The sequence below is a fragment of the Stenella coeruleoalba genome, assembly GCF_951394435.1.
Source record: "Stenella coeruleoalba genome assembly, chromosome: 11".
Classification (NCBI taxonomy): Eukaryota; Metazoa; Chordata; class Mammalia; order Artiodactyla; family Delphinidae; genus Stenella; species Stenella coeruleoalba.
This window is the reverse complement of record NC_137157.1, coordinates 58,956,353-58,980,696: the sequence shown is the minus strand read 5'-3', so window position 1 is coordinate 58,980,696 and position 24,344 is coordinate 58,956,353. Positions and strand designations below refer to the sequence as shown.

Here is a 24,344-nt window from a genome sequence, read left to right as displayed (position 1 = left end):
CCCACCCCTCCCCTCCAGCATGGTGCTCGCGGCCCCGCTGCTGCTGGGCTTCCTGCTCCTCGCCCTGGAGCTGCGGCCCCGGGGGGAGGCGGCCGAGGGCCCCGCGGCGGCGGCGGCGGCGGCGGCGGCGGCGGCGGCGGCGGCGGGGGCCGGGGGGGAGCGCTCGAGCCGGCCGGCCCCGTCCGTGGCGCCCGAGCCCGACGGCTGCCCCGTGTGCGTGTGGCGGCAGCACAGCCGCGAGCTGCGCCTGGAGAGCATCAAGTCGCAGATCTTGAGCAAACTGCGGCTCAAGGAGGCGCCCAACATCAGCCGCGAGGTGGTGAAGCAGCTGCTGCCCAAGGCGCCGCCGCTGCAGCAGATCCTGGACCTGCACGACTTCCAGGGCGACGCTCTGCAGCCCGAGGACTTCCTGGAGGAGGACGAGTACCACGCCACCACCGAGACTGTCATTAGCATGGCCCAGGAGAGTAAGTGGGAGGCGGGGCATGAGCGGTGGGGTGCTGGCTCCCACTCCGGCTCCGGGAAAGTGAGTGGCTCCCGCTCCGAAGCGGGGAGCTCCCGGTTGCTCCGGCCGGAAAGCCTTTTCTGCGAAAACTTGATGGATTGGGGGGCGGGGGCTGCTCCACAAGTTTTTCGAGCTGTGGAGATGGGCTGCGGAGTTGTGTGCACGCCCCGCTCCCGGAGGTGAGGGGGCACACGGAAGGGGTTGCGAGATACCGCTTCGCACCCTGTGTGTGTGCGCGTGTGGTGGTGGTGGGGGGTTCGGGGAAGCTGGGGTCCCCTTGCAACAGAGGGCAAGGGACAGCAACTCAGTCCTGAAGGGCCCTGGTGGAGAGGCTGGAGAACAGAAGCGGGAGGCTTCGGAACCCCCGCAGTCCCAGCCGGGCTGCCGTGCTCTCCGCCTCCCAATGGCCCTGGCACCAACTCAGCACCCCTTCCACCTTGGGCTTTGCAACGCGCCCCCCGGGGCTGCAGAAAACCTAGTGCTCCTCTCCTTCTCCCAGGAATGAGATCCCAGAGCCCTGTATTTCTCCCGTCAGCCCAGCTGGCACCCGTCCCATCGGGAGCCCTTCTGACACCAGGTCTCCCAAGGGGCCGGGAAAGCTGTGCCTTCTTGGTACTAACCGAGCTCAGAGAACTCAACTCCATTGCGCTGGCGCTTAGGGCACCGATTTGGCAGCTCAAACCTTAGTGTTGTATCGCATGTTCACACGCCCTTAGCCGCAACCAGAGTTGAGGAGAGAGAGGAAGACCCAGGGGGATAAAGAAAGCAATAGATGGGGGGAGGGGGGGACCCAGGCGTCCTAGTCCCTGGCCAAACGGAAGATGAACATGTTAATAGACTTGAGCTGCTTTGAAATTTTATGGCCTGGAAAATCCAGGCCAACACTGTCCCCCCCCTCAAACCCCCCAGCTCCCCCTAAGGTCAGATGACTCCCTTTTCCCCTCCCCCACTGAGGTCTCCCCCATCCCAGCAACTCTAGGGAGCCAGGCCCTCCCTTATGCCCTAGTGGTTTGGCAAGTCGCCCCCGACCCCACAACTGTTTGGTTTTATGGCTCTGAACAGAAGAGGGGGAGACCGGTTTATTGGCAGATGGGTCATAAAAAGCTGGGGGCTGAGGGGAGTCCTAGTGGCCCGCCCCCCAGGGAGAGGCACAGGAACCCAGGCGTGCATCCGGGAGGCTGAGTGCCTCACACTGCCACCAGTTTTTCTGTGACCCTAACTCCACAGTACCGGTCAGGGCTGTAAAGAACTCTCGGAGGACTAGGAAACTAACCTGGGGTGGGGGGTGGGAAGGCCTAGGATCTGGTCTTGAGTTCCTCAGTCTCCCTTCTGCTCTTAAGGCGTCTGCTTTATAGAAGCTAGGGTCAGTCTGAGACTGGCTGAGGGCAGGGGTGGGGGCGGGGATACCAACAGAGTTAGAAACGGAAAGTGGTAGAGGGATTCTGAAAAGAGTTTGCTGGAAGAAGGTGAAGGGTGCAGAGGAAAAAGATACTTTGGTCTGTGTGGTGCAGTGTGTGAGGATTTCCAGAATGAGTGATGGAGCTGAGGACTTCCCTTGCTCATTCTATCCCTAGCATCTCTTAACCAATAGGCCTGAGCCCAGAGTTAGCTCTTTTAATGGGGATGCAGGAAGTGAACAGACACTGCACGCACAGTTTGGGAAATGCCGGTTAGACTCAGGGGCTGGGGAGGACGGGGAAGGACACCAGCAGGTGGGGTCCCACCTCATCTTCTACCCTTCTGCCACTCCGGGACTTGGATAACTAGGGAACTGGGTCTCCATCCAGGTATTGTACGTCCCCTTTAAGAGCCAAGCTGAGCTCTTAAGGGAGGGAGGGGGAGCCGAGGGGCGGGGAGGGAGAGAGGGGAAAAGGAAAAAGAGACTTTTATAGTCTAATCCCCAGGGACCCGCTTTAATAAGAGACTTGTGCTCTGCTAATCGGGGGAGGTGTTTGTCAGCAGCGATGGCCTCTGCTCCCCTCCCCCTTCCTCCCCTCCCCCAGCCCTCAACCCTGGACCCCAGCCCCCACCTCTCCTAGGCTGCAGTGCCTGCCCTAGTTCCTCCACCCTCTCAGGCTCTCCCACCACAGCCTTCATCCTGGGAACCCAGCCCCCTTGCCCTTCTGGGAGCCAAGCCCAGCCCCTCAGTTTCTCTCTCTCCTCCCTACACCAAGAGGCCCCTGCCCTCTCAGTCCAACCTCCTGCCCCTAGGCCTTCCAGCCAGGGTAAGGAAAGTGTGTTTGGTGTTTGGGAGTGGGGCGTGAGGGAAGAGGAGGAGGTGGTGAGCAGAGAGGGGGTTGGGCTTTTGCTGAAAATAGTGCAATGACCTCTCTCCAGAACAGAGCCGCCTACTAAACCTGACCTGCTGCCTGCCACCAACCCGGATCAATCCAACACAGATGTGGCTCCTTCCCCTCCCTTTGGGAGCTGGGCCTGTGTGTGTGTTGGGGACTCTCTCAAGCCCCTTGTTTCCCTCTGTGGCTCTACCTGCTTCTTTGTTCCTCCCTCTGTTTCCTTCCAACCTTTCTCTCTACCCCACTAGTCTTAGCTACTTCCCTCCTTTCGGCTTCTTAACCCCCACTCACTCCTTTTGCATCCCTCCTCCTCTCCCAGTGTTCTCCAGTTCCCAAACCTATTTCTTCTCCCCCTACCATGATCTTCCACTCTCTTCCTTCTTTTCTCCATTTCTCTGCCAGTCTCTTCTAACATGCCTTCATCTCTGTCTCTTCTCTATTCTTATCTCCCTCACCATCTCCAGTCCCCTGTTTCTTCTCCTTTCCCTTTTCTTTCTCCAAATGTCTTCATCCTGTCCCCCTGTGATACCAACTGTCCTCATATCCAGTGGGGGAGAAGTGTATGGTGATTCCCGGGGGTGAGGATGGGGGACTCTGCCTGAAGGAACCAAAGACTTAGAGAGATGGGGCCCTGGAGCCCAGTCCCCCATTACTAAGCCTTGGGTCAACTTACATAGGGACATATGTTTAGAGTTTAGAAAACTAGCGATAAACCGACTGAGAAACTACTGCTATTTTCACGTTAGTTAATGCTCAGCACTCCTGTGAAGCAAGGATTATTGTCGGCAGCACTGAGAAGCTTGGTGAATAAGCTCAGATACTGGTTAACGAGTCAGGCAGTGATTAAACCCACTGCAACTGTAGTCAAAGAACAGTGTTTAGATGCCAGGAAGAACTTTCAGGCACTTGCCTATGTAATTTAAGATTGGGCGTTTAGGGAGTTCATTCAGCATGCACTTACTGAACACTGCCCGGGTGCTATGGGAGGCAGTAATGCTACAATGGTGAGCAAAACAGAACCAGCATCGACACAGTGTCTACTCTCATGGAGGTTAGTACCTAATGGTGAAGACAGGCAGGGAAATAAAACAATCCCTATACTGAAATTAGGCATAGCGTGCTATTTGGATTGTTGCTGGCCACTCTCCATCTCACCAGCAGCTACCCTGCCCCAGGGACTCTCCTAATCCCCAATCTCCACTCCCCAAACCCTACCCCACGACACTGTCACTGAAGCTCCAGCTGGAGGATAACTGGACTACCAGTGCCCTGGGACTTTCGAAAAGAACCAAGGGAAAGCTGCAAAGGAACTTTTTGTCTTGTGCCCCGAATATGTGAAGATCTTTAAGTACTCCTCCCCATGTCACTTGAAGTATCCTCCTTCTCCTAGGGTGGGGGTGGGGGAGTGCTGATGAAACAACAGATGATAAATTCTCCATGATTATGCAGACCTGGGCATGATACTAAGGGCTTGGACTTCCTGATCATCCTTACATCGCTCTGGAAGCTCATTCCTGACTCTTCCTCAGGCTATTTAGCGTGAGAATGGATATTAATATCCAATAGAAACATGATTTAGGGCACTCCCAACTCATTTAAGAGATTAGAAAGGGGAGCTGAGAGGAGATGAAATGGAAGCAGAGGCAGGTATTGAGAATCATCCTTTAAACTCAAGAAGGGTCAGTTTACGATCCAAAACAAGGGGAAATTGGCCAAAATGTAAAGTTGGGATGTTAAACCTTTGTAAAGACTTATTGGCACTGGACTGAGAAACCAAAGGAAGCTTAGGGGAGAGAAGACTGATTAAAGTTGATCTGATGTGCTGAATACTATTTCTGATGCTTTGGGAAAGTAGGAGAAAAAATACATGAAGGTAGTGCTTCCCTTTCTTAAAAGTGGAGGCATTAATGGTGATGAGGAAGCAGCAGCTGAGGGAACTTTTCTCAGGGTCAAGGGACTGAGCAGTCAGATGCATGGGGAGTGTTTGAGTAGTTCCATTCTCTTGGGTGTGTTATTTCTGCTGGGAATGATGGAAGAAGCCTAGATTTGAATTCTGGTTTACTTCATGGAATAAATTTAGCCCACACTCCCTATCTGGACCCTGGGTTATCCATTCCCTGAGGCCATCTGTTTCGGGGGGTGTGCCGGGCTCCACCTGGCCACCAGACAAAACAGAGCAGAAATGGGGCAAGGTGACCTGAGGACAGCAGGTGTGGTACGAGCTTTGGCTTTTATGGAGAGCATCAAAGGTTCAGGAAAAGTTGGAGCCCTACATGCTAGGGAAAGTTGGAGGAAGGGAAGACTGCAGGTGGAAGAATTCCCTAACAACTATCTTTGCAGGTTATCTGGTAGAGAGGAACCTCTGCATTAGGGCAGACAGATTAAGGAAGGGGTGTAGATCAGTAAGGCCTGATAGAGCCGTTATCTTACAGGGAGAGCAGGGGTGCTGTTCTAGGTACCAGTGACATGGTAGTCAAGAAGACAGGCAGGGAAGAAGGGTAAGGAACTGGAAAACACAGGCTGAGGAGTCTGAGTTGCCAGTGTCCCCCTCCACAGACACCCTTTGCTGATACTGTGCCCCCTTCTCTCTCATCAGCCGACCCTGCGGTGCAGACAGATGGCAGCCCTCTCTGCTGCCATTTCCACTTCAGCCCCAAGGTGATGTTCACAAAGGTACTGAAGGCCCAGCTGTGGGTTTATCTCCGGCCTGTGCCCCGTCCAGCCACAGTCTACCTGCAGATCTTGCGACTGAAACCCCTAACTGGGGAAGGGACCGCAGGGGGAGGGGGCGGAGGCCGGCGTCACATCCGTATCCGCTCGCTCAAAATTGACCTGCACTCACGCTCCGGCCACTGGCAAAGCATCGACTTCAAGCAAGTACTACATAGCTGGTTCCGCCAGCCACAGAGCAACTGGGGCATCGAGATCAACGCCTTTGATCCCAGTGGCACAGACCTGGCTGTCACCTCCCTGGGGCCGGGAGCCGAGGGGCTGGTGAGCAGGGAGCCTGAGATACTGGCAGATATGTATAACCTGGCCCTGAGGAGGTGGGGTGTTGGAAATGGTAGACCAGAAACGTAAAGTGGGTTAGGGACCAGCATTATTTTTCTAGAGCCCAGAGCTGATTCTAGAGGAGAGTGAGGTGGTGGTAATGGGGTGCTATCCCTTTTCAGAGATCCAAGGGGGCGACAGTTGAAAACTGGATTTGGGGTGAAGTAAATCTATTTGAGTAAATAGATTCATGGGACGACAAAGATGGGCTGTTGTTGAGACCTTGGGCCAAGGGGCTGATGAGGATCAGGTTGCCAGAAGAGACAGAATTGGGGAAGGTGAGTTGAGGGAGAGGTGGCTAGCTGGCAAGAAAAGTGGGTAAAAGGCAGGCTGGGGATGGGAGCGTTGGAGAAGCTGAGAAATCAATAGTCTCTGTTCTGATGCCCCTGTTGAGGGGCAGGTGAGTAGAAACAGGGAGTAAGAGCTCTGCCAGGCTCTATCACATCTATTTCTCCTCTCCCTCACCCCCAGCATCCTTTCATGGAGCTTCGAGTCCTAGAGAACACAAAACGGTCCCGGCGGAACCTGGGCCTGGACTGCGATGAGCACTCAAGTGAGTCCCGCTGCTGCCGATACCCCCTCACTGTGGACTTTGAGGCTTTTGGCTGGGACTGGATCATCGCACCTAAACGCTACAAGGCCAACTACTGCTCCGGCCAGTGCGAGTACATGTTCATGCAAAAGTATCCACACACCCACTTGGTGCAACAGGCTAACCCAAGAGGCTCTGCTGGGCCCTGCTGTACCCCCACCAAGATGTCCCCGATCAACATGCTCTACTTCAATGACAAGCAGCAGATTATCTACGGCAAGATCCCTGGCATGGTGGTGGACCGCTGTGGCTGCTCCTAAGGTGGGGGACAGAGGATGCCTCCCCAGCAGACCCTACCCCTAGACCCCCCAGCCCTGACCCCCTCCCCCCAGGCCCTAGAGCTCCCTCCACCTCTTCCGATGAACATCACACCTTGTTCCCTGCCCAAGCAGTGTGCAATACAACCGAGGGAGGCAGGTGGGGAATTCAGGGGTGAGGGGTTTGGGGGAAAGGGGGAAGAAGAGGGGGCATGGTCAGGTGGGGAGTTTTTGAGGTTTGAGGTGAGAAGGTTTGGCAAGAAGACAGAGAGACGTAGAGACAGAGGTAGTGCAGAGGAATAGAGACAGAGGAACAAAAAGAGCAGCAGTGAGAAGAAGGCAAAGGGATAGATGCAGAAGAGACAGAGACTAGGCAGAGATAAACCCTGAGAAAGAGACAGAAATGCAGTATTGAGAAAGCCCCACACCAAGCCTCCTTTCTTCCACTGGCAAGGTGAGGGGCTTGGTATGGTCTGGGGAGATCCCCTGACTACCATTCTCAGTAAGAGAGGAAATCAAAACCCATTCTTAGCTTCTTCCCTTTCTCCCTCCAGCAGTGGGTGGGGGAAGGGAAGTGAGGGCAGGGGCAAAAGTGAGGATTTGGGAATTTTATTTATTTATTTATTATGACTTTTCATTTTTTGGTATTTGGCTTTACTGAAATAGATGGGCCCCTGCCCACTGTGCCCTATTTGTCCCTTATCTCCCAAACCCTGTTCTTCCTCAATACTCACCTACTTAAGCACTTGTTTAAAGCTTCCAGGGTTGAGAATGGGAGTAGAGGGCAAGAGGGCTGACACATGGAAGTTTCCAACCCAAAATCACCCTACTTAACCTTCCTGAGCCAAACGGGTTGAACTGAATTCCAGCAGTCACAGAAACAGTAAGAGGTTAGGGTTTAGGAGCTGGGGGGGTGGGGGGGTGGGAGGGAGGGGCTCAGCATCCAGTATCTGTATGAGAGCCACGAAACTAACCCTCAGGTCTACCCTCATAGTACTGACTTAGGCACAGGTGTGGCCTGCTTATGCCCAAATTCCCCCCAGCCAAGAGAGAGACCAAAGAGCCTGTGGAATGCCTCTGCTCCCAGCCTCTATCTTCAGGTCAATAAAAAGAAGAGTAGAGAGAGCCCAGAGTCCCCAGGTCTGGGAAGGGTCAGGAGGGATCAAGAAAGGAGTTGTAAGGAGGCTGAAGGTTACAGGGCATTTGAATCCAAATCACTGCTCTGGGCTAGGGAATAGAGCCAGCAGACCAAGGTGGAAGGGATTCTGGAAGGGGGACATTTTAGTCCCCCAACCCCAAAGCTCAGGGTGGAAGGGGGTAGAACAAAGGAGCAGAGTGTCTATAATTATTTTTATCTTTTATTTTTGGAATCTAGCAGTACCTGGCAGCAGGGAGGGGACAATACAAGTGGGGAAAAGCACCTGACAAGGCCAGTTAGGGCAGAGGTTGGGAAGGATGGAGACTCCCTGGTTTGGAAAGCTAGGAAGCAGGCAGGGACTGGTTGCCACTCCAGGTCACTAGCTGGGCCTATTCATTCCTCCCACAATCCTGACCCACCCTCCTCTGGACTCACTGTGCCTCAGTTTCTTCCCCTCGATGGAATGAGAAATAGCAGCACCCGCCACAGCCAAGAGATGAATTCTGAGCACTTACCACGGGCACTTTATGGACATAAAATACCTCTCGCTGTGGGACAGATAACCAGGGCACCAGAGTAGTGGTGAAGAGATGTGAGGCTTAGAGGAGTCACAGGCTTCAGAGTACACGTTCCCCTCTGCCTCCCAGCTGGACAGTGCCTGAAGACAAGGAGCTGAGAACCTCCGGATCCACACCCTATCCGTACCTCACCTCCAGACCTCTTGGCTCCAGGCAAGAGCCTAGAGCATGTCAGGAGAGGAGGGAGAAAGAACCTTCAGCAAAATAGTCACTCTAAGTAAAGCCAGCAGTTGTGGGTCTGATGCAAACAGTACTGAACTAAAGTAACCCCAAGCTGGAGAGCTGACCTGGAAGGCTTGTTCTTCCCAAGAGCATGACTTTCCTGCCTGGCCCAGCTGGTGGAAGGGGCAAAGGTATGTGGCCACCCTTGGAAAGGTGATGTTGGTGAGTTTTGGCATCTTATTCCCATTCCCACAGTGAAAAAGTGAGATATTTCGGTACCAGAATGGGCAAGGGCTGTTAAGTGTTTCAACTTGCCTCCTCCCAGATAGCAGCTATACTAACCCCCAGCCTCTCCTCTCTGGCCCCGTTCTTCATCATTCCTTATGCCCCAATCTTGGAGAACAAGATACACCTGACCATCAACACTATTCACATTTCCTTGGTGGAAAGAAAGGAACAGAGAAGTGAAGAGCAGAAGACGCCTCCTCCAAGGGCAAATGCCCGTGTCTGTTGATCTTGGCACGGGGTGGGGGCTGGGCAATAGGCATCAGGTGACTTCCCTCTACAAATTCTAGAGAGCTGGGGCATTAGACTTGGGGGACACTTAGAATATGCCCCTTTAATGCCACCAAATAAAGACCTTTGGGGGAGGGTCTTTCTCTTATGAACATAAATCTATGAGTTGAAGTCTCATTCCCCTGGTCCTCCTCACCCCCAAAGAGGCATGGGGTAAAGAGGCTTGGGGGCACAGCCCAGCAACCTAGTGGGAACTAGTACTCCCCTCTCCCACCTTATGATGTGTGTGGACCTGGCCAGTGCCCCTCTGATCATAATTAGTGTAATTATTATTTGTGTATTTGTTACACCGTGTGCGTGATTGCCTTTGTTTGTTAAGGGTGTCTGAGGAGTATGGGGCTGACAGGGGCACTGGAATGCCGGGAAAGGACTTCTTCACTGAGATCAAGGCTTCCTGGAGGAAACCACTGCAAAAAGGCCATCAGGCAGTTTTCAAGTTATGTGACAGAGGGCAAAGATGGCCATAGGGTGCTCTGAGTTTTGGGATGGTCACATGACACAATCCAGCACTTGAACCTGAAAAAAGAAAAATAAAAGCAGTCAAAGAGTTTAGAATTCAGTGATGAGCTCTCCTCCCTAATCAAGCGCCATGTTTACACCTTGGAGACCAGGAAGCAGAGGATCTGAGGGAGAATGAAACTTTGTGCTCAAGGACTAAGAAGATGGGGGTCTTGGAAGCAATGAACACTAGGGTCATTTGGGACGAGGGCTGGGACATGCAGCCCAAGGGAGGTTGGGCAGAGGATGGGAAAGAAAGGGAACCTAGTACAACGCTTCACTGGAGGCTTGATCCTAAACAGTCCCAAAGACTACAAAACCCTCTCCCAGCCTCCACAGAACAGAAGATCTAAAAGTCCTCTTGAGATGGTCCAGCTAATGTCTATCCTATTCTGCAGTTCCCTGACCCTACGTTTCCTCAGCAAAATTTCAACAAAATCCACAAACCAACCCAACTTTGAACTTCCAGTGTACCAAGAGTGGTTAAGCATCTTAAGTATTCTTTGATTCTACTATAAAAATGTTGCCCATATACCTAGAGCACACTTCCCAGGGCATGAGAGTGGGGGGTAGCAAAGGAATCTTGCTTTATAACTGAAAAGACAGGAAAGTTCCTGTAACATCAATCTGATCCAGAATGGGGGACAATGTGGGTTCAGTGTGCCACCATGCTTTCCCTGTCCTGTCAGTTCTGTCAGCAGATTGACCCCACCTCAGACCAACTACAAGTTGAGGAGGACTGAAGTGCTACATTGTATCCTCTCCCCAATGAACTGCTTTATCTACATCTACCCTTAACTTTTGGCCTGAGCTAAAAATAGGTTCCCCCCCTCCATTGCTCATTGTTTCCTACATTGAGAGGACACACAGAAGAGACTGCAAGATGACGTTTATCCCCAAACATCCTGCAACCTAATGGATGAGGAGCTGACCTATACTCGGTCTTTGCCTGTGTCAGGGGCCCCAAGCTAAGAACCAGCAGGCAGTGGCACTTAGAGCTTCTGGTGTGTAGTAAGGCAGAAGTAGGGAAGTCGATGCCCCCAGCCACAACGTCAGCTTTCCTGCCAGTGAGCTGGGGGTAAGGGAGCAACTGGGACTCCTCCTACCTCTTCCCACTCTCTGAACCCCCAAATGCATCTGTATATGTGGTATGCAATACACATACACACTTGCAAACTAGTCCACTCAGACCCCTACCCTCTAGCTGGAACCTACTCAAGGAAAAGAAAATACTTCTATTGTAAATCACCTAGTAAAATTAAGAGCCAATAATTACTGAATGATTACTCTGCAAACTATGGTAAGAAAATTATGCTCCGTACATCAATATGATAATATCAATTTTCACGGCAACTTTCACAATAGGGGTGCTACTGGCACAGAGTCTAGAAAGAGTCAAGAGTGATTAAGTAATTTGCCCAGGGTCTTGGACCCAGTTGAGCTAGTGTGGTAGAACAAGGAATTACACCAAAGTAGTTGCTATACAATATTTCATTCTAATCTATTAATAGTGATCTGAGAGGTGGAAAAATTAAAGGCTGGGACAACTGAGAAAGGAAAAGAAATAAAGAGAAAGCTGGGAGTACTTTGGGCTCAAAAAGGATCCCCAAAGTTGTAAAACCTGACATTTTTCAGTCCCTTTGGAAGGGAAAACAAGATGTGTGGACATGTTGCAAGAGAGGGGGGACATTAGATTTTGGATTCCAATAATCAGAGGTGAGTGACACTGTCAGGGTCCCTCATAAAAGAGAACAGGGAAAAATAGCTATTCTCACTTATTTATATAAGGTCTTTCCTTCCCCCTGATCTGTTTCTCATGTCAGCTATGGCAACAGGACTCAACACCAAGAAGTGTTGCTCTTATTCACATCTTCCTTCCTTATAGCCCTCATCCCCACAGAAGCTTCTAGCCTTGTATCTTCAGAAGTAAGTTCCCAGGATTTGGGGCTGGAGGAAGGGCAGTTTAGAGTGATGGTGGAGAAAAAGAGAATGATCCTAGAGAACCATAAAAAGGTGCAGATTTACAGCTGACGGAGCTGGTTCCCTCCGCATCTTTATAGACTCCCTCATTAAGAGCTTCCAGGTATGCAGAGAATGTCACAGCTTCAGAACAGGGAAAAGAAGCCTGAAGTCAGCTAACTACATCTGGATCTCAGATTAGCTACACTAAAGAGACTAGGGGATAGGAAGGAAGGGTACTTGGATCCCAGATAAAGAACTGCAAGCTTGGATGCCTGTTCTGCCGTTCAAGGGACTTAACTATTTTAAGACTGAATTAGTAAAAAAGACATAGGCATCCTGAACTATTCACACTCAAAAAGTATGTGTGGAATGATTACAATGAGACAGGAAGAGGAGTTGGAGGTGAGAGACTTCTGACCAACTTAAGAACAGCTGCTGGGATGGGATGAAAAGGGCTAGCAAAAAATCCACACAAATTGAGAAACACTGTCAGAGATATGGGGAAGGCCAGTTTAAGTGTGGAAGACTGATTTAGGCTTCAGGAAGAGAATCCTGGGGGCAGGGGTTGGGGGTGGGGAGGCTGAATCCCTTTCTGGAACATTATAGAGGATAAGGAGACAAAGTGAAGAAAACTTCTGAAGGACCTAGTGTTCCACTCCATTATCAGCATCTGCTCTATTCCTTTACCTCTTTTTTATTTTGGGTAGAAAACCCTTCCTGAATCTATGATCTCTGTAAAGCTACAAAACTGAACTAATTCTCTCTGGTTCCGTTTTTAGAGAGACAGTAAGAGAAAGGAAAAGCTAGCCTCAGAATCGGGGCCTGAAGAAAAGGGAGGCAGACAGTATAGGCCAGAGATGATAGGAGGAAGAACTTTAACCGGCATTCCTTTTTGTTCATTCCTCCAAAGTTTCAGAATGGGGCAAAATTCACAACAAATGGGCAATCTTTGGATCTCCTCATTCTAAACTTAGGTCCTTGTCCTCCAGCAACCAAAGAGACTTTGTGGAAAGAGATTCTTGTTAGGAAGGTGATCAAACCATTATTTTTCTATTAATTACAAAACCAGACAGAGGTGTTAGTAGAAATGGGAACGAGGAATTACACCACATCAACGTGGGATCTGATCATGAGACCAAAGTCTTCAGGTACGGTGCCAAGCTCTTAAGTTTTATTATCAGAAAACCAAACAAAACCCAACCTTATATAGATGTACAGAAGTAAAGATTAAGAGGAGAAACCCTATACCAACATGTCCAAAAAGATTAAGTAGCAGGTCTCACATCTACATGAAACTTCAAATGCAAACAAGCAACTCTGCTTAGGGAGAGCCAAATCTTTCTAAATAGGAGGCTCAGCAAGGAAAACGGATTTTAGTAGTATCTAAGAAACACTGCCACCAAAACTGCTAAAGTATATTTCTGCAATAGAAGACAAAGTAAACTAGCATAAGGCTTGACTAGAAAATAGAAGCCTCCAGTCCACAGCTTACGTTCCCAATGATGTAGGTAATAATGCTTAATACCTCTCACATCCTGTCATACTCTGCATCCCCATACTTCTAGCTCTGAGGGGTACCCAGCCAATCTCCTTTCCTGAACTGCATAACCAACAGGATCCCACATATTGGCTTCGACTGAAACCAGACAAGTCACTCTTGAAAATAGGGCCCTTCCGGACTCCAGAATAGGGAGGGACTCTGGACTCCATTCCATTATAGACTACCAATCACTAGTCCTTGTGTTTATATCCTTTGCACCTCCTAAAACCCACAGTGTTTTCCCTATCTTATTCCAGTGGGTCATGTCAACCTGCTAAAGCAAAGATTCAGGGTGAAACTTGGCCTCTTCATGCAGGATAAAGAAGTAAAAGGATGCCTGTGAGTATGAGAGAAGGAAATAAATAGGCTTAAAGGGACATACTCAATCCTTTTCCTTGTTCTCTTTTCTAAAGGATAAAGGCATTATGGCTAATTCGCTATAATATTTGCCCCTGAAGCTCTCCTTATCTGGTCTAATCTGGCACTAAGAACTCAAAAGAGCACCTGATAAAACACACTGTTCTTTTTTCTATTTTTTTTATTAACAAGCAAAATAATAATTAAAAAACAACAACACAACAACAAAAACCTTGAAGTTGGAACTGCAGTAAGTCAAACTGCTGCTGGAGTTCACAGATGTACCTGGGGTACATGCTCCCTCACTGCAAGGCAGGACCTAGGCACACGACTGTGCATTTAGGTATATATGTGACCAGGAAGAGTTGAAGAGATGGAAACCACTGGAGAACAGAAAGCATCAAAAGCTTTTCATCAGGCAATCCCAAAGCGCTCTGCTCTTTTCCTCTTCTTTGCCTATAAGGAAGAAGCAAGAAGAAAAAAATTAGATTGCAAGACAACAGTGGCCTGGGTTCCTGGCTGCTTTAATCCAAACTCACATGGACTGTCACAAGGTCCAAGAAGGAGGGAAAGCCAGGCTTATGCTTGGCAGCCAGAGATTTAATGTCTGAATCTCTCTAGTTATCCAGTTAGAGCTGGTTTGATGGGAAAGGAGAATAAGGAGGGGAGAAGACTGTGAGGAGTAGGGGGTGGGGGAGGGAGAGGAGGAAGAGAATAGTGGTAGAAAATGGAAAGATTCCTGAAGGAGAAAGGGCCACTCAGCCTTACAGCAAGTTAGCCTGGAAACAATGGATCCTTAAACAGGCTGGGAAAAGTCTTCCAGTCAGTGGGGAGATGGGAAATTTCAAAGGACAAAAGGTTGACCAATGCTATTTCATGGAGAAGGTGAAGGGGATGCCCTTCTGGGCAGTTAGGCCCAATCAGCAACTATTCCTTCGGCCTCCAAATCCACAAAGAGGCATATAAATCTTCAATGCCAACAGAATAAATGGGGGGTGGGGAGGCCCCAACATGGATCTCTTAAGGGAGGCAGTGTGGGAGAGAGGGCACAAAATGGGTGGGGGAGAGAAAGAGAAAGATATTTTTGTTCTGGGAGTGACTCATAAAACACTACTGAGTCCTCACTCTAACCACTGCCCCCAGAAAAGAGGGGGCTTTTTTTTTATTCCATTCACAGAGGAGGTTAAAGTTATATTAAAAAGAAAAGCTGAGTGGGACTTCGCTGGCGGTCCAGTGGTTAAGACTCTGCGTTTCCAATGCAGTGGGTGCGGGTTTGATCCCTGGTCGGGGAAACTAAGATCCCACATGCCGCATTGTGCACGGCCAAAAAAAAAAGAAAAGAAAAGAAAAGCTGAGTGCATACAAGCCAAGCTCACTTCCACCTGGATTACTGACACAATTCTTTGGAATCAAATGAAAGTCATCTGGTTCATATAAACTCCATCAGCCTCAAAAGTTACTACTCCCTTACATATACTACCTCTCCCAATAAAAGCCACTATTCCTTTCTACTCAACAAAATCCTCATCTGCCTTATCTTGGAGGTCAAATGTACCAACTCAGTAAGCATGCCTGGTCTAATGACAGTTTCCTTGGCAAAGAGGGAGTAATTTTAACTAGAATTAAAACAAGCCTAAGTTTACTTCTAGCTCATCCTGGCAAGTCAGCAAGTAAGCAGACATTTACTTACAACAGGTAATGCTTTATTCTGAATTAGTAGCACAAAGAAGAATATAAAACGCTTTAGTTTTTTCATAGTAGAGAATGTAAACTGATCAGATTCTGAAATTTTCAGGGTTTATTACAAGATTGACTCTGATATTTATTCATAAAGAGACTATAAGATTTTGAGGGCTTCCCTGGTGGTGCAGTGGTTAAGAATCCCCCTGCCAATTCAGGGGACACGGGTTCGAGCCCTGGCCCGGTAAGACCCCACATGCCGCGAGGCAACTAAGCCTGTGTGCCACAACTACTGAGCCCGCGTGCCTAGAGCCCATGCTCCACAACAAGAGAAGCCACCGCAATGAGAAGCTCACGCACCGCAAAGAAGAGTAGCTCCCGGTCGCCGCAACTAGAGAAAGCCCACGTGCAGCAACAAAGACACAACGCAGCCAAAAATAAATAAATAAATAAATAATAAAAAAAAGATTTTGAGTGTGTCAGGTAATAGAGTTTCAGAGGCCATCTCTAGAAGTAGATGGAAAGAAGTAAATTTGGATTAAATGGAAGAAGTAACATTTCAAATTCCTCACCACCTAAGAAATTTCTATAATTCTAAACATAGGCTGCACAGGGTCTAGGTTGCGGCAGGCGGGATCTTCGCTGTCATGTGCGGGATCTTTGTTGCGGCATGTGGGATCTAGTTCTCTGACCAGGGATTGAACCCCGGCCCCCTGCCTTGGGAGCTTCCAGTCTTAACCACTGGACCACCAGGGAAGTCCCTAAACATATTCATTGTTTCAACTGTTCATGTACACCTCTGCTAATGCTTGGTCTCCATTATAGATACTCTCAAACCAGCAAATCAATATTGTCTGTCAATGCTCTGAGAAGTCTGCCAATGCTCAGAGTCTCAATGAATGTTACTCCAGAAAATGCTGGGATATAGATGCACACAAGTCTTAAAGAAACAAACAAACAAACAAAAAGCCATTCTTTCATTTTGAGAAACTATCTGTAAATAAAGTGATAAGAACAAGTCACATTTGAGGACTTCCCTGGCGGTCCAGTAGTTAAGACTCTGCACTTCCAGGGACTTCCCTGGTGGTCCAGTGGGTAAGACTCTATGCTCCCAATTCAGGGGGCCCAGGTTCGATCCCTGGTCAGGGAACTAGAGCCCACATGCCACAACTAAAAGATCCCACATGCCGCACAACTATATTTGTGTCTGGGTTGGATATGGCCTTCATTAAATGATGTAAGAAATTTGCTTGGTAGATAATCAGAAACACTGCTACTTACTGAATACTTGACATTTTACACAGAATCATTTCATGCTTAAAATACCACTTCGAGGTAGGTTTTATTATCTCCACTTTCCAGATGATGAAACTGAGGCTCAGAAAATTACTATAACTTGTAAGAAATATAGTAATACTAAGTGGCACAGTCACTTATCCAAGCTTAATTGATTCCAAATCTTGTGCTCTTTCCTACTAGGTTAACTGGCTCTTAATAGTGAATTACTTAAGTATACTGATGGAATTCAGTGGGGCCACTTTATCCAGAAAACAGATATCAAGCAAAGGACCAAAAATCTTGTCATTTAGGCACTTAAGAAGTAGGCCAGGGAAATAACAATGTTTCTCCATTCTGTTTGTTTGTCTTCATTTTCCCTTCAAGGGCCCTGTGAAGCATTCCAGGTATATTTTACCTCTGTATCCTCTGTGGTTCCTGTTCCAGCTGAACTTGTGACAATCCCAAATCGCTCCTTCCTCTTTTTCAGCTTCTCGTCATCCTCAGACTGTTCAGGGACAAAGAAAAGGGCTGAAACAAGCTATCCCTCCATTCACAAGGTAAATGGGAATGAAATTACAACTTATTCGCTACAATATGCTAGCCAACCTTGTGTCAAGAACTAAGGATCACACCCACAGAAAAAAACAGATAGGAAACTGAATAAGCTAGCATATTGTCCCTAGAATGACTAAAAACTTAATGTTAAGTAGGGCTTCAATACTCATAAGACAAGGAGAGTCAAGAAAACAGTAGGAAACACCCATAAAACAAATTTCTGTGCTAAAGAAATTTTTGTAGTTCAGAGATATGGAAAACTGAGGCTTTACTAATAATACCTGCAGAGAGCAGGTTGGTAGAAGGCACCCAAACTATTTGTCGAACACTGCTTTCAAGTTCCATTTTCTTGCTAAAAAAGGGAAGGGGAAGGGGGCCAGAGTGGTGTTTCTGAAGAACTTACAAAGAAAGCTAAGTGTTATGAATACCCAGCAAAGTCATAGAAGGCTCTGAAGAGTTTGAAATGATTTTGAAATAAGGAAACAGCTGTAGTCATCTCTCTGAGAGAGATGCTCTGGACCTTTTCCAAGCATCCAAGAGACTCATGGTGTTTGCCCTGTAATTGGAGAGAATGTTCCAGCATACTATGAATTGGAGCTGGCCATTCTCCTATAGCATTTTAAAGACTGAGCTACTACTGTTCACATCCAGCACTGTTCAATGTCAGAGTCTCATATATATTATATTCTCACCAGGACCTAAACCCTGCCACTTTATTTATCCCACTTTAACAGTTATTTATTTTCTCCTTTTCCACCTTCCCCTAATACCCTGTCACCAGCAATCAAAAGCCCAGCCCTAGGATTAGAAACATCTAAAAGTATGTGGGCTTCCTGGGTGTTTTTTCTCCCCCAAAAGCATTTCCTAGAACTTGACACATCTAGACAAAGATCCTATCTTCTCAGATATCCCAGGGGACCCTCTACTCCATACACACGTAACACCCTAATCATGAGCCAGGACAGTTTCTTTGACTTTATTTACAAAAGTTAACCAACGTAAGGTCAGGTCAAACGTGCTGAAACAAACTTTTTTTTTTTTTTTAACTGGGGTATAGTTGCTTAAACAAACTTTTGAGCAAGCTTACATGTGGTGCTCCTGAGCTGGATTTTGTTTTTTAAAAACCCAAGAAGTTCATATTCCTGACTTACGTAGGCAGGTTGTGTCTCTGAGTGTCCCAAAAACCAGAGTCAAAAGGAAAGGCAACCAAGAGGCCTACAGAGACACAAGAACTTTTAAAATACCTTTACTCTCAACGCCAACCATGGAGCTGCCTTTGTCCCTACGACCACAGGAACCACCTCTTGGTCAAAAGCAGGGCAGCTATACAGCCTTCTGTGTTCAATCTGTCTAGCTAGCGCAGCTCTCTGAACACAGTAGTCAGGAGTACTTTCTCAGTCTTACTTCGGCTCTTTCAGCTTGAGAAACATTCATTTTCTCGCTTTTGCGCCACCTGCCTTCTAGCAAGTAAGAAAGAAGCTAAGAAAGGCTGGTGGCTATTGAAGGACTGAAGAATCCTACACACAAGTTATCCCTTAATCACAGTGTATTACTAGAATAGAATACTGCCTACATACTTTTTCTGCCTTTTTCCTTATAACCATCAGCAAATCCACAGTAGGTGCATAATTAATGTAATCTAAACTACTGTAAAACACTGAGGCAGGTTCCAAAGGAAAAAAGTCTTCCTGTCTTTAATAATCATAAATTAAAATAATAATGATTACATTATAGCCACTAACATTTGGGTGCTTACTATGTGCCAGGTACTATACGAAGTTCATTACATTCAGTATCTCATTTAATTGTTTTAACCATCTTAAACATATCAGGTACCATGACATACGTAGCAGGTCATTTTATAGATAAGAAAACTGAGGCTTTGAGAGAGTAAGTAACTTGCCCAAGTCTCACAAATAGTTAAGTGGCAGAGCCAGAAATGGAACCCAAGACATTTTACTTGAGAACCCACTTTCTTAACTTCACCAAAACCTCAGGTATCTTACCTAAGCACTTCTTTGGAAGAAGAGTAGCAGAATGGAAGTAGTGCTTAATTTCCAAGGGAAGAAGGATCACTAGGATCCTTAGCTAAAAGTAGTTGTAGGGCTCCCTGGTGGCGCAGTGGTTAAGAATCCACCTGCCAATGCAGGGGACACAGGTTCGAGCCCTGGTCCAGGAAGATCCCACATGCCGCGGGGCAACTAAGCCCGCGTGCCACAACTACTGAGCCTGCGCTCTAGAGCCTGAGAACCACAACTACTGAAGCCCGCATGCCTAGAGCCCATGCTCCGCAGCAAGAGAAGCCACCACTCGCCGCAACTAGAGAAAGCCCGCACGCAGCAATGAAAACCCAACGCAGCCAAAAAGAAATTAATTAATTAAATTTTTAAAAAAAGTAGTTGTAAACTACTTCAACAACTTCTACATCACTCAAATGACTGGGTCAATGCAAGGATCCTACCCCCTTTCTACCATACCATATGCCTCTACTTCATAACTAACTAGGGCTCCAATTAGTAGTCTCATACTAAAGATTTTCTCAACTCAATTTGTTTCTAACTTTGGCTAATTGGCTATTCCATCTGTTGAACTGTATGAAAAGAATTAGGGTTTCCAATGAACACAGGCCTCACTATATTTTTCCTTACCAAAGTCACTATGAAGCTTTTCTTGATTTTGTCTACCACCACTAAGATAAAAAGTGAATAAGGGATATAAATGGAGATTTCAAAATAAGAACCTCTATAGAACATTCTAGATGAAAAATTCTCCATTTCATTAAGCCTCCAGGCCAAGGAGGAAACAGCTTTAAGGGAAATAAAAGGAGCATACCATACCTACCCTTCTTGGGGATAGGCAGGACTAGATCGTATCTTGCTGAACTACCACTATTTACTTTTTTCATTCAATTCAGCGCTAGGGATACTTCAGCACATTCACATCACAGAGGGAGATGTTACTGCTGAAACCTATCTACTCTCTCTGCACAAATCTTGGGGCCATTCCCTTCACAAATCTCATCACAAAGCCTACATCCATTTGGAACATGTAGGACAGCCTTTCCTCTGGTTCTCTACTTCACTGTATCCCAAAATGGGGAGTTTGACTTCTAAATTAAATTTCCTGTGTTTCTTTTTGAGCTCAAAGGTGAGGAAAGAACGAGGGAGGAAAAGAAGGGGGGGGGTCAGATGGATATATTTCTCTAGCCACTAAGGCTAGTGTCAGAGATTTCCCCTTGAGATTCCTTTTTTAATCCTCTGGTGCCTTCTCCTGGAGATCTAGGCAGAGCATCTGCTCCACATATACCAGGGGCTCTAGGGGGAAAAAAACAATACAGATGCCCCCACCTCCCACCCCCTATGAAGAGCCTGCCCACCCCTCACCCGCAGAGACCAGCGAGGGTTTTATTTATTTTGTGCATGCCTGCCCTTCTCTCCTACCCAGTGCCCCTCAGCTCCCCTCCTAAAGCCTCTTTCCTCCTTGCCCTGCAGGGGAAGTGCACAACAGGCCCAGTAAATCAACACAGTTCTAATGATCTCTCTCACTTGACCCTTCTAGCGTGACGGTGTCGCATGGAAACAAACGTACAATAAACTTCACTCCATCTTTAGCTCCTTGCTGACAGGTTTTGATTCATGGGATGGTGAGACCCATCTGAAGGAAATTACCTCGATCAAAATGCATCTCCCTCTGCATTCATCAGGCCAATGCTCCCCCAGGCCATGCTCAAGTGCACAAATGGGGTTGTGCATCTGCAGGCAGCACCGACCCCTCTAGCTCAGTGTCATATGCATTTGCAAACCTTTCCCTTCTTCATCCCTCCCCCACTTCCCTCCCACAAACCCTCAACCACTAACAAATCTTTTTTCTTCCCAGGGTTGCTCCCGTGTGGGAAGAATAGTGCTGGAATCTGAAACGCCCTTATTTGCTATCAAGTGAAAACTCTTCAAAACACACCACTTGCATCCAAAATCAGACGAGAAACCTGTCCTCACTGTCTAAACACAGGCACTGGATATTCAGATTGATCCATGTACTTCACTTCCCTCATTCTCCCACTCAAGACTTAAAGAGCAAGCCAACTAACTGACCGACGCCAATAACTTCAGCATACATGATCCTCACTCCTATCTCCCAATAACTGCCTTGTTTTTCTTTTCAGAAATTTGGTGATAAAAACAAGAAAGAGAACTGTGTAAAAGAGGAGAGAGGTCATATAAGAAGCACAGGGCAGGGCTTCCCTGGTGGCGCAGTGGTTGAGAGTCCGCCTGCCCATGCAGGGGACATGGGTTCGTGCCCCGGTCCAGGAAGATCCCACATGCCGCGGAGCAGCCGGGCCCATGAGCCATGGCTGCTGAGCCTGCGCGTCGGAAGCCTGTGCTCCGCAACGGGAGAGGCCACAACAGTGAGAGGCCGGCGTACCGCAAAAAAACCCCACAAAAAACTACTAAAGAAGCACAGGGCAGAAAGCATGATATATATTTAATAAAGCCAAATGCCCCCATGAATCACTATCACTGTATTTTCCATCATGGAATAAGATAGTTCCTAACTGAACCTTTCAGAAGACATCTTCAACTTTTCAAAATTCACTTTTCTTCTTGTTTCCCTTTCACATTTGGCACATCCTTGGACAATATAAAGAAAATGATACCTGCTGAAAGAAAAGACGGAGACATTCCAGGTTGCCCCAAGATACAAATTACATGTGTGAAAGTGCTTAGTACATAGGAACTATCATATAAGTATTCAATAAATGTTAGCCATTATTTCTATTGCTTCCTTCTGGTCCTTGAAACAAAGTCTGAGACCACCAACAGAATTTTGAAACTAACAATGCCATTCATTCTTCTTCTACACTACAAGTGAAGTCATCAAAAGTTGTCAAGAAACAGACATTACCAAGGCAACAAGGAAATTCCCTTCAGTTGCAAGGCAAATGATATTTGGAAAGAGGATCAGATTTAAGGTTAAAGTGTAGCACAACAGTAACTCAGCAAAACCACAGTCTTCTCCATCAGGTACTATTAACCACCTTCTCTTTCTGGGACCCTAAAAAAAAAAAAACTATGCTGTCAGGCTTTAACTGATATCAACATCCCTAACAATTAATGACTACAAAAACAGATATCTATATAAGGTAATGTCCAAGGGAACTGAGCAAGGATCCGACCTCTAACTCTGTAGATCAAATTCCAGGTACTCTAAAGGCCCCTGAGGAATTGGCTTCACTGAATTACACAACATCAGCTTCTATCAACACTGTCAATAACACTGAAACCATAAAATTAAACCATTCATCCACTAGTCATTCAAATAACCACTGAGAGCCTACTTTGGGTCAGGAACTGTTTTCTGGCATTGGGAATAGAGAGATGAATAAGACAAAAATCTTTAACCTCACAGGGCTTATGAATTCACAACTGAATGACTATAAAGATGTGTGCCATTGTTCATTACATTACTGCATATTGAGGACTCATGGGGAAATTTTCTTTCTGATTCCCAGACCCCAAATAATTATGCTTTTGCTGAACAACTTGTTAGTTTTACCTTTTGAAAATCACTGTAAACAGTACAATTGTGTTTTCCTGTTTCTACTGACTGCTATAAAGTTTGGAGCAAAATGTGTGGTCTGTCCCTGGCAAGTGGTTTTGAAAGTATTTCTATTAGAAAGGAGAGGCCAGAAGTATTGAGGTGAGAGAGAAACATGAGATCAAGAGATGGAGATCAGGGAATTTCCTGGTGGTCCAGTGGTTAGGACTTGGGACTTTCACTGCCAAGGCCTGTGGTTCAATCCCTGTTCGGGGAACTAAGGTCCGGCAAACTGTGTGGTGTGGCACGGCAAAAAAAAAAAAAGAGCAGGGGAGAGGGGGAGAGGGGGAGAGGGGGAGAGGGGGAGAGGGGGAGAGGGGGAGAGGGGGAGATCAAACACCCAGATCCAGAGGTAGAAACTTAGAAGACAAGATGACATAAAGTTAGTCACAAGGTTGGTGCTGGTCCTTTAAGAACTTATTCCTCTCCAAATACAATGGAATTAATTTTTTTAAAAAAACAAAAAAACCCAAAACAACTTCAGTGCCCCAAGAAGGAAAAGGAGAGGGAATGGAAGTACAAAGTTATAGCTCAAAATTTTAAATTAAGGAAGGGCTCTTGTCAGTGGTTTCCATGGCATATACACTGTAGCCAGGAATTAAGTCCCAAGTGGAAGATCAGCTGCAACAAGTGGCAGTGTGAATATCACACAGATGCTTTCCAAAGTGATTGCCTCTTTTTATAGCAAAGAGTACCATAGATAAAATCTCTACCCAGGGACTTCCTTGGTGGTCCAGTGGGTAAGACTCCATACTCCCAATGCAGGGGGCCCGGGTTCGATCCCTGGTCAGGGAACTAGATCCCGCATGCCACAACTAAGGATCCCGTGTGCCGCAACTAAGACCCGGTGCAGCCTAAACAAATAAATAATTTTATAAAATAAATGAAATAAAATCTCTACCCAAAATGGAGTTCCAGCTTTACCTTCCAAACCCAACTTGTGTCTTCAAGATTCAAATTCAGGTGAACATTTTTCAAAACTTACTAATTTTATCCTGAATACAATAAAGAATACTGCTTCAAGCTTAGTGTGCTAGGGTTATTTGCTCTGCCAAAAGGAGTCTACTTTGATTTAATTAGCACCCCATGGGCTGTGCTAAAGCATTCACTTTTTTTTTTTAATAAATAAATTTATTTATTTTCGGCTGCGTTGGGTCTTTGTTGCTGTGTGCGGGCTTTCTCTAGTTGCGGCGAGCGGGGGCTACTCTTCATTGTGGTGTGCGGGCTTCTCATGTGATGGCTTCTCTTGTTGCGGAGCACGGGCTCTAGGCGCGCGGGCTTCAGTAGTTGTGGCTCATGGGCACTCTTAGAGCACAGGCTCAGTAGTTGTGGCACACGAGCTTAGTTGCTCCGCAGTATGTGGGGTCTTCCCAGACCAGGGCTCGAACCTGTGTCCCCTGCATTGGCAGGCAGATTCTTAACCACTGCGCCACCAGGGAAGTCCTATTTATTTGTTTTTATTTTTGGCTGTGTTGGGTCGTTGTTGCTGTGCACGGGCTTTCTCCAGTTGTGGTGCGCGGGCTTCTCATTGCGGTGGCTTCTCTTGTTGCAGAGCATAGGCTGTAGGCTTGCAGGCTTCAGTAGTTGTGGTGCGTGGGCTCAGTAGTTGTGGCTTGCAGGCTCTTGAGCGCAGGCTCAGTAGTTGTGGTGCACGGGCCTGGTTGCTCCGGGGCATGTGGGATCTTACTGGGCCAGGGCTCCAACCCGTGTCCCTTGCATTAGCAGG

At 47.4% G+C, this 24,344-nt stretch overlaps 2 protein-coding genes across 2 annotated transcripts in view; one reads left to right on the top strand and one right to left on the bottom strand.

Moving 5' to 3' along the window:
- Nucleotides 1-19: 19 nt before the first annotated feature.
- Nucleotides 20-7,584, top strand: GDF11 (growth differentiation factor 11; the record flags this gene model as incomplete). Its single annotated transcript, XM_079937907.1, has 3 exons — nucleotides 20-467; nucleotides 5,396-5,793; nucleotides 6,322-7,584. The coding sequence occupies 3 exons, from the start codon at nucleotides 20-22 to the stop codon at nucleotides 6,700-6,702; spliced, it is 1,227 nt and encodes a 408-aa protein (XP_079794033.1). The 3' UTR covers nucleotides 6,703-7,584.
- Nucleotides 7,585-13,612: 6,028 nt separating this feature from the next.
- The window catches only part of SARNP (SAP domain containing ribonucleoprotein), a 52,504-nt gene continuing 41,772 nt past the window's right edge, over nucleotides 13,613-24,344 (bottom strand). Inside the window, exons 10-11 of the mRNA XM_079938335.1 lie at nucleotides 16,884-16,973; nucleotides 13,613-13,966 (exon numbers count right to left, since the gene is read on the bottom strand). Of these exons, the coding sequence (XP_079794461.1) occupies nucleotides 13,925-13,966; nucleotides 16,884-16,973 (132 nt within the window). The 3' untranslated portion in view covers nucleotides 13,613-13,924. The remainder of the gene's footprint in view (nucleotides 13,967-16,883; nucleotides 16,974-24,344) is intronic.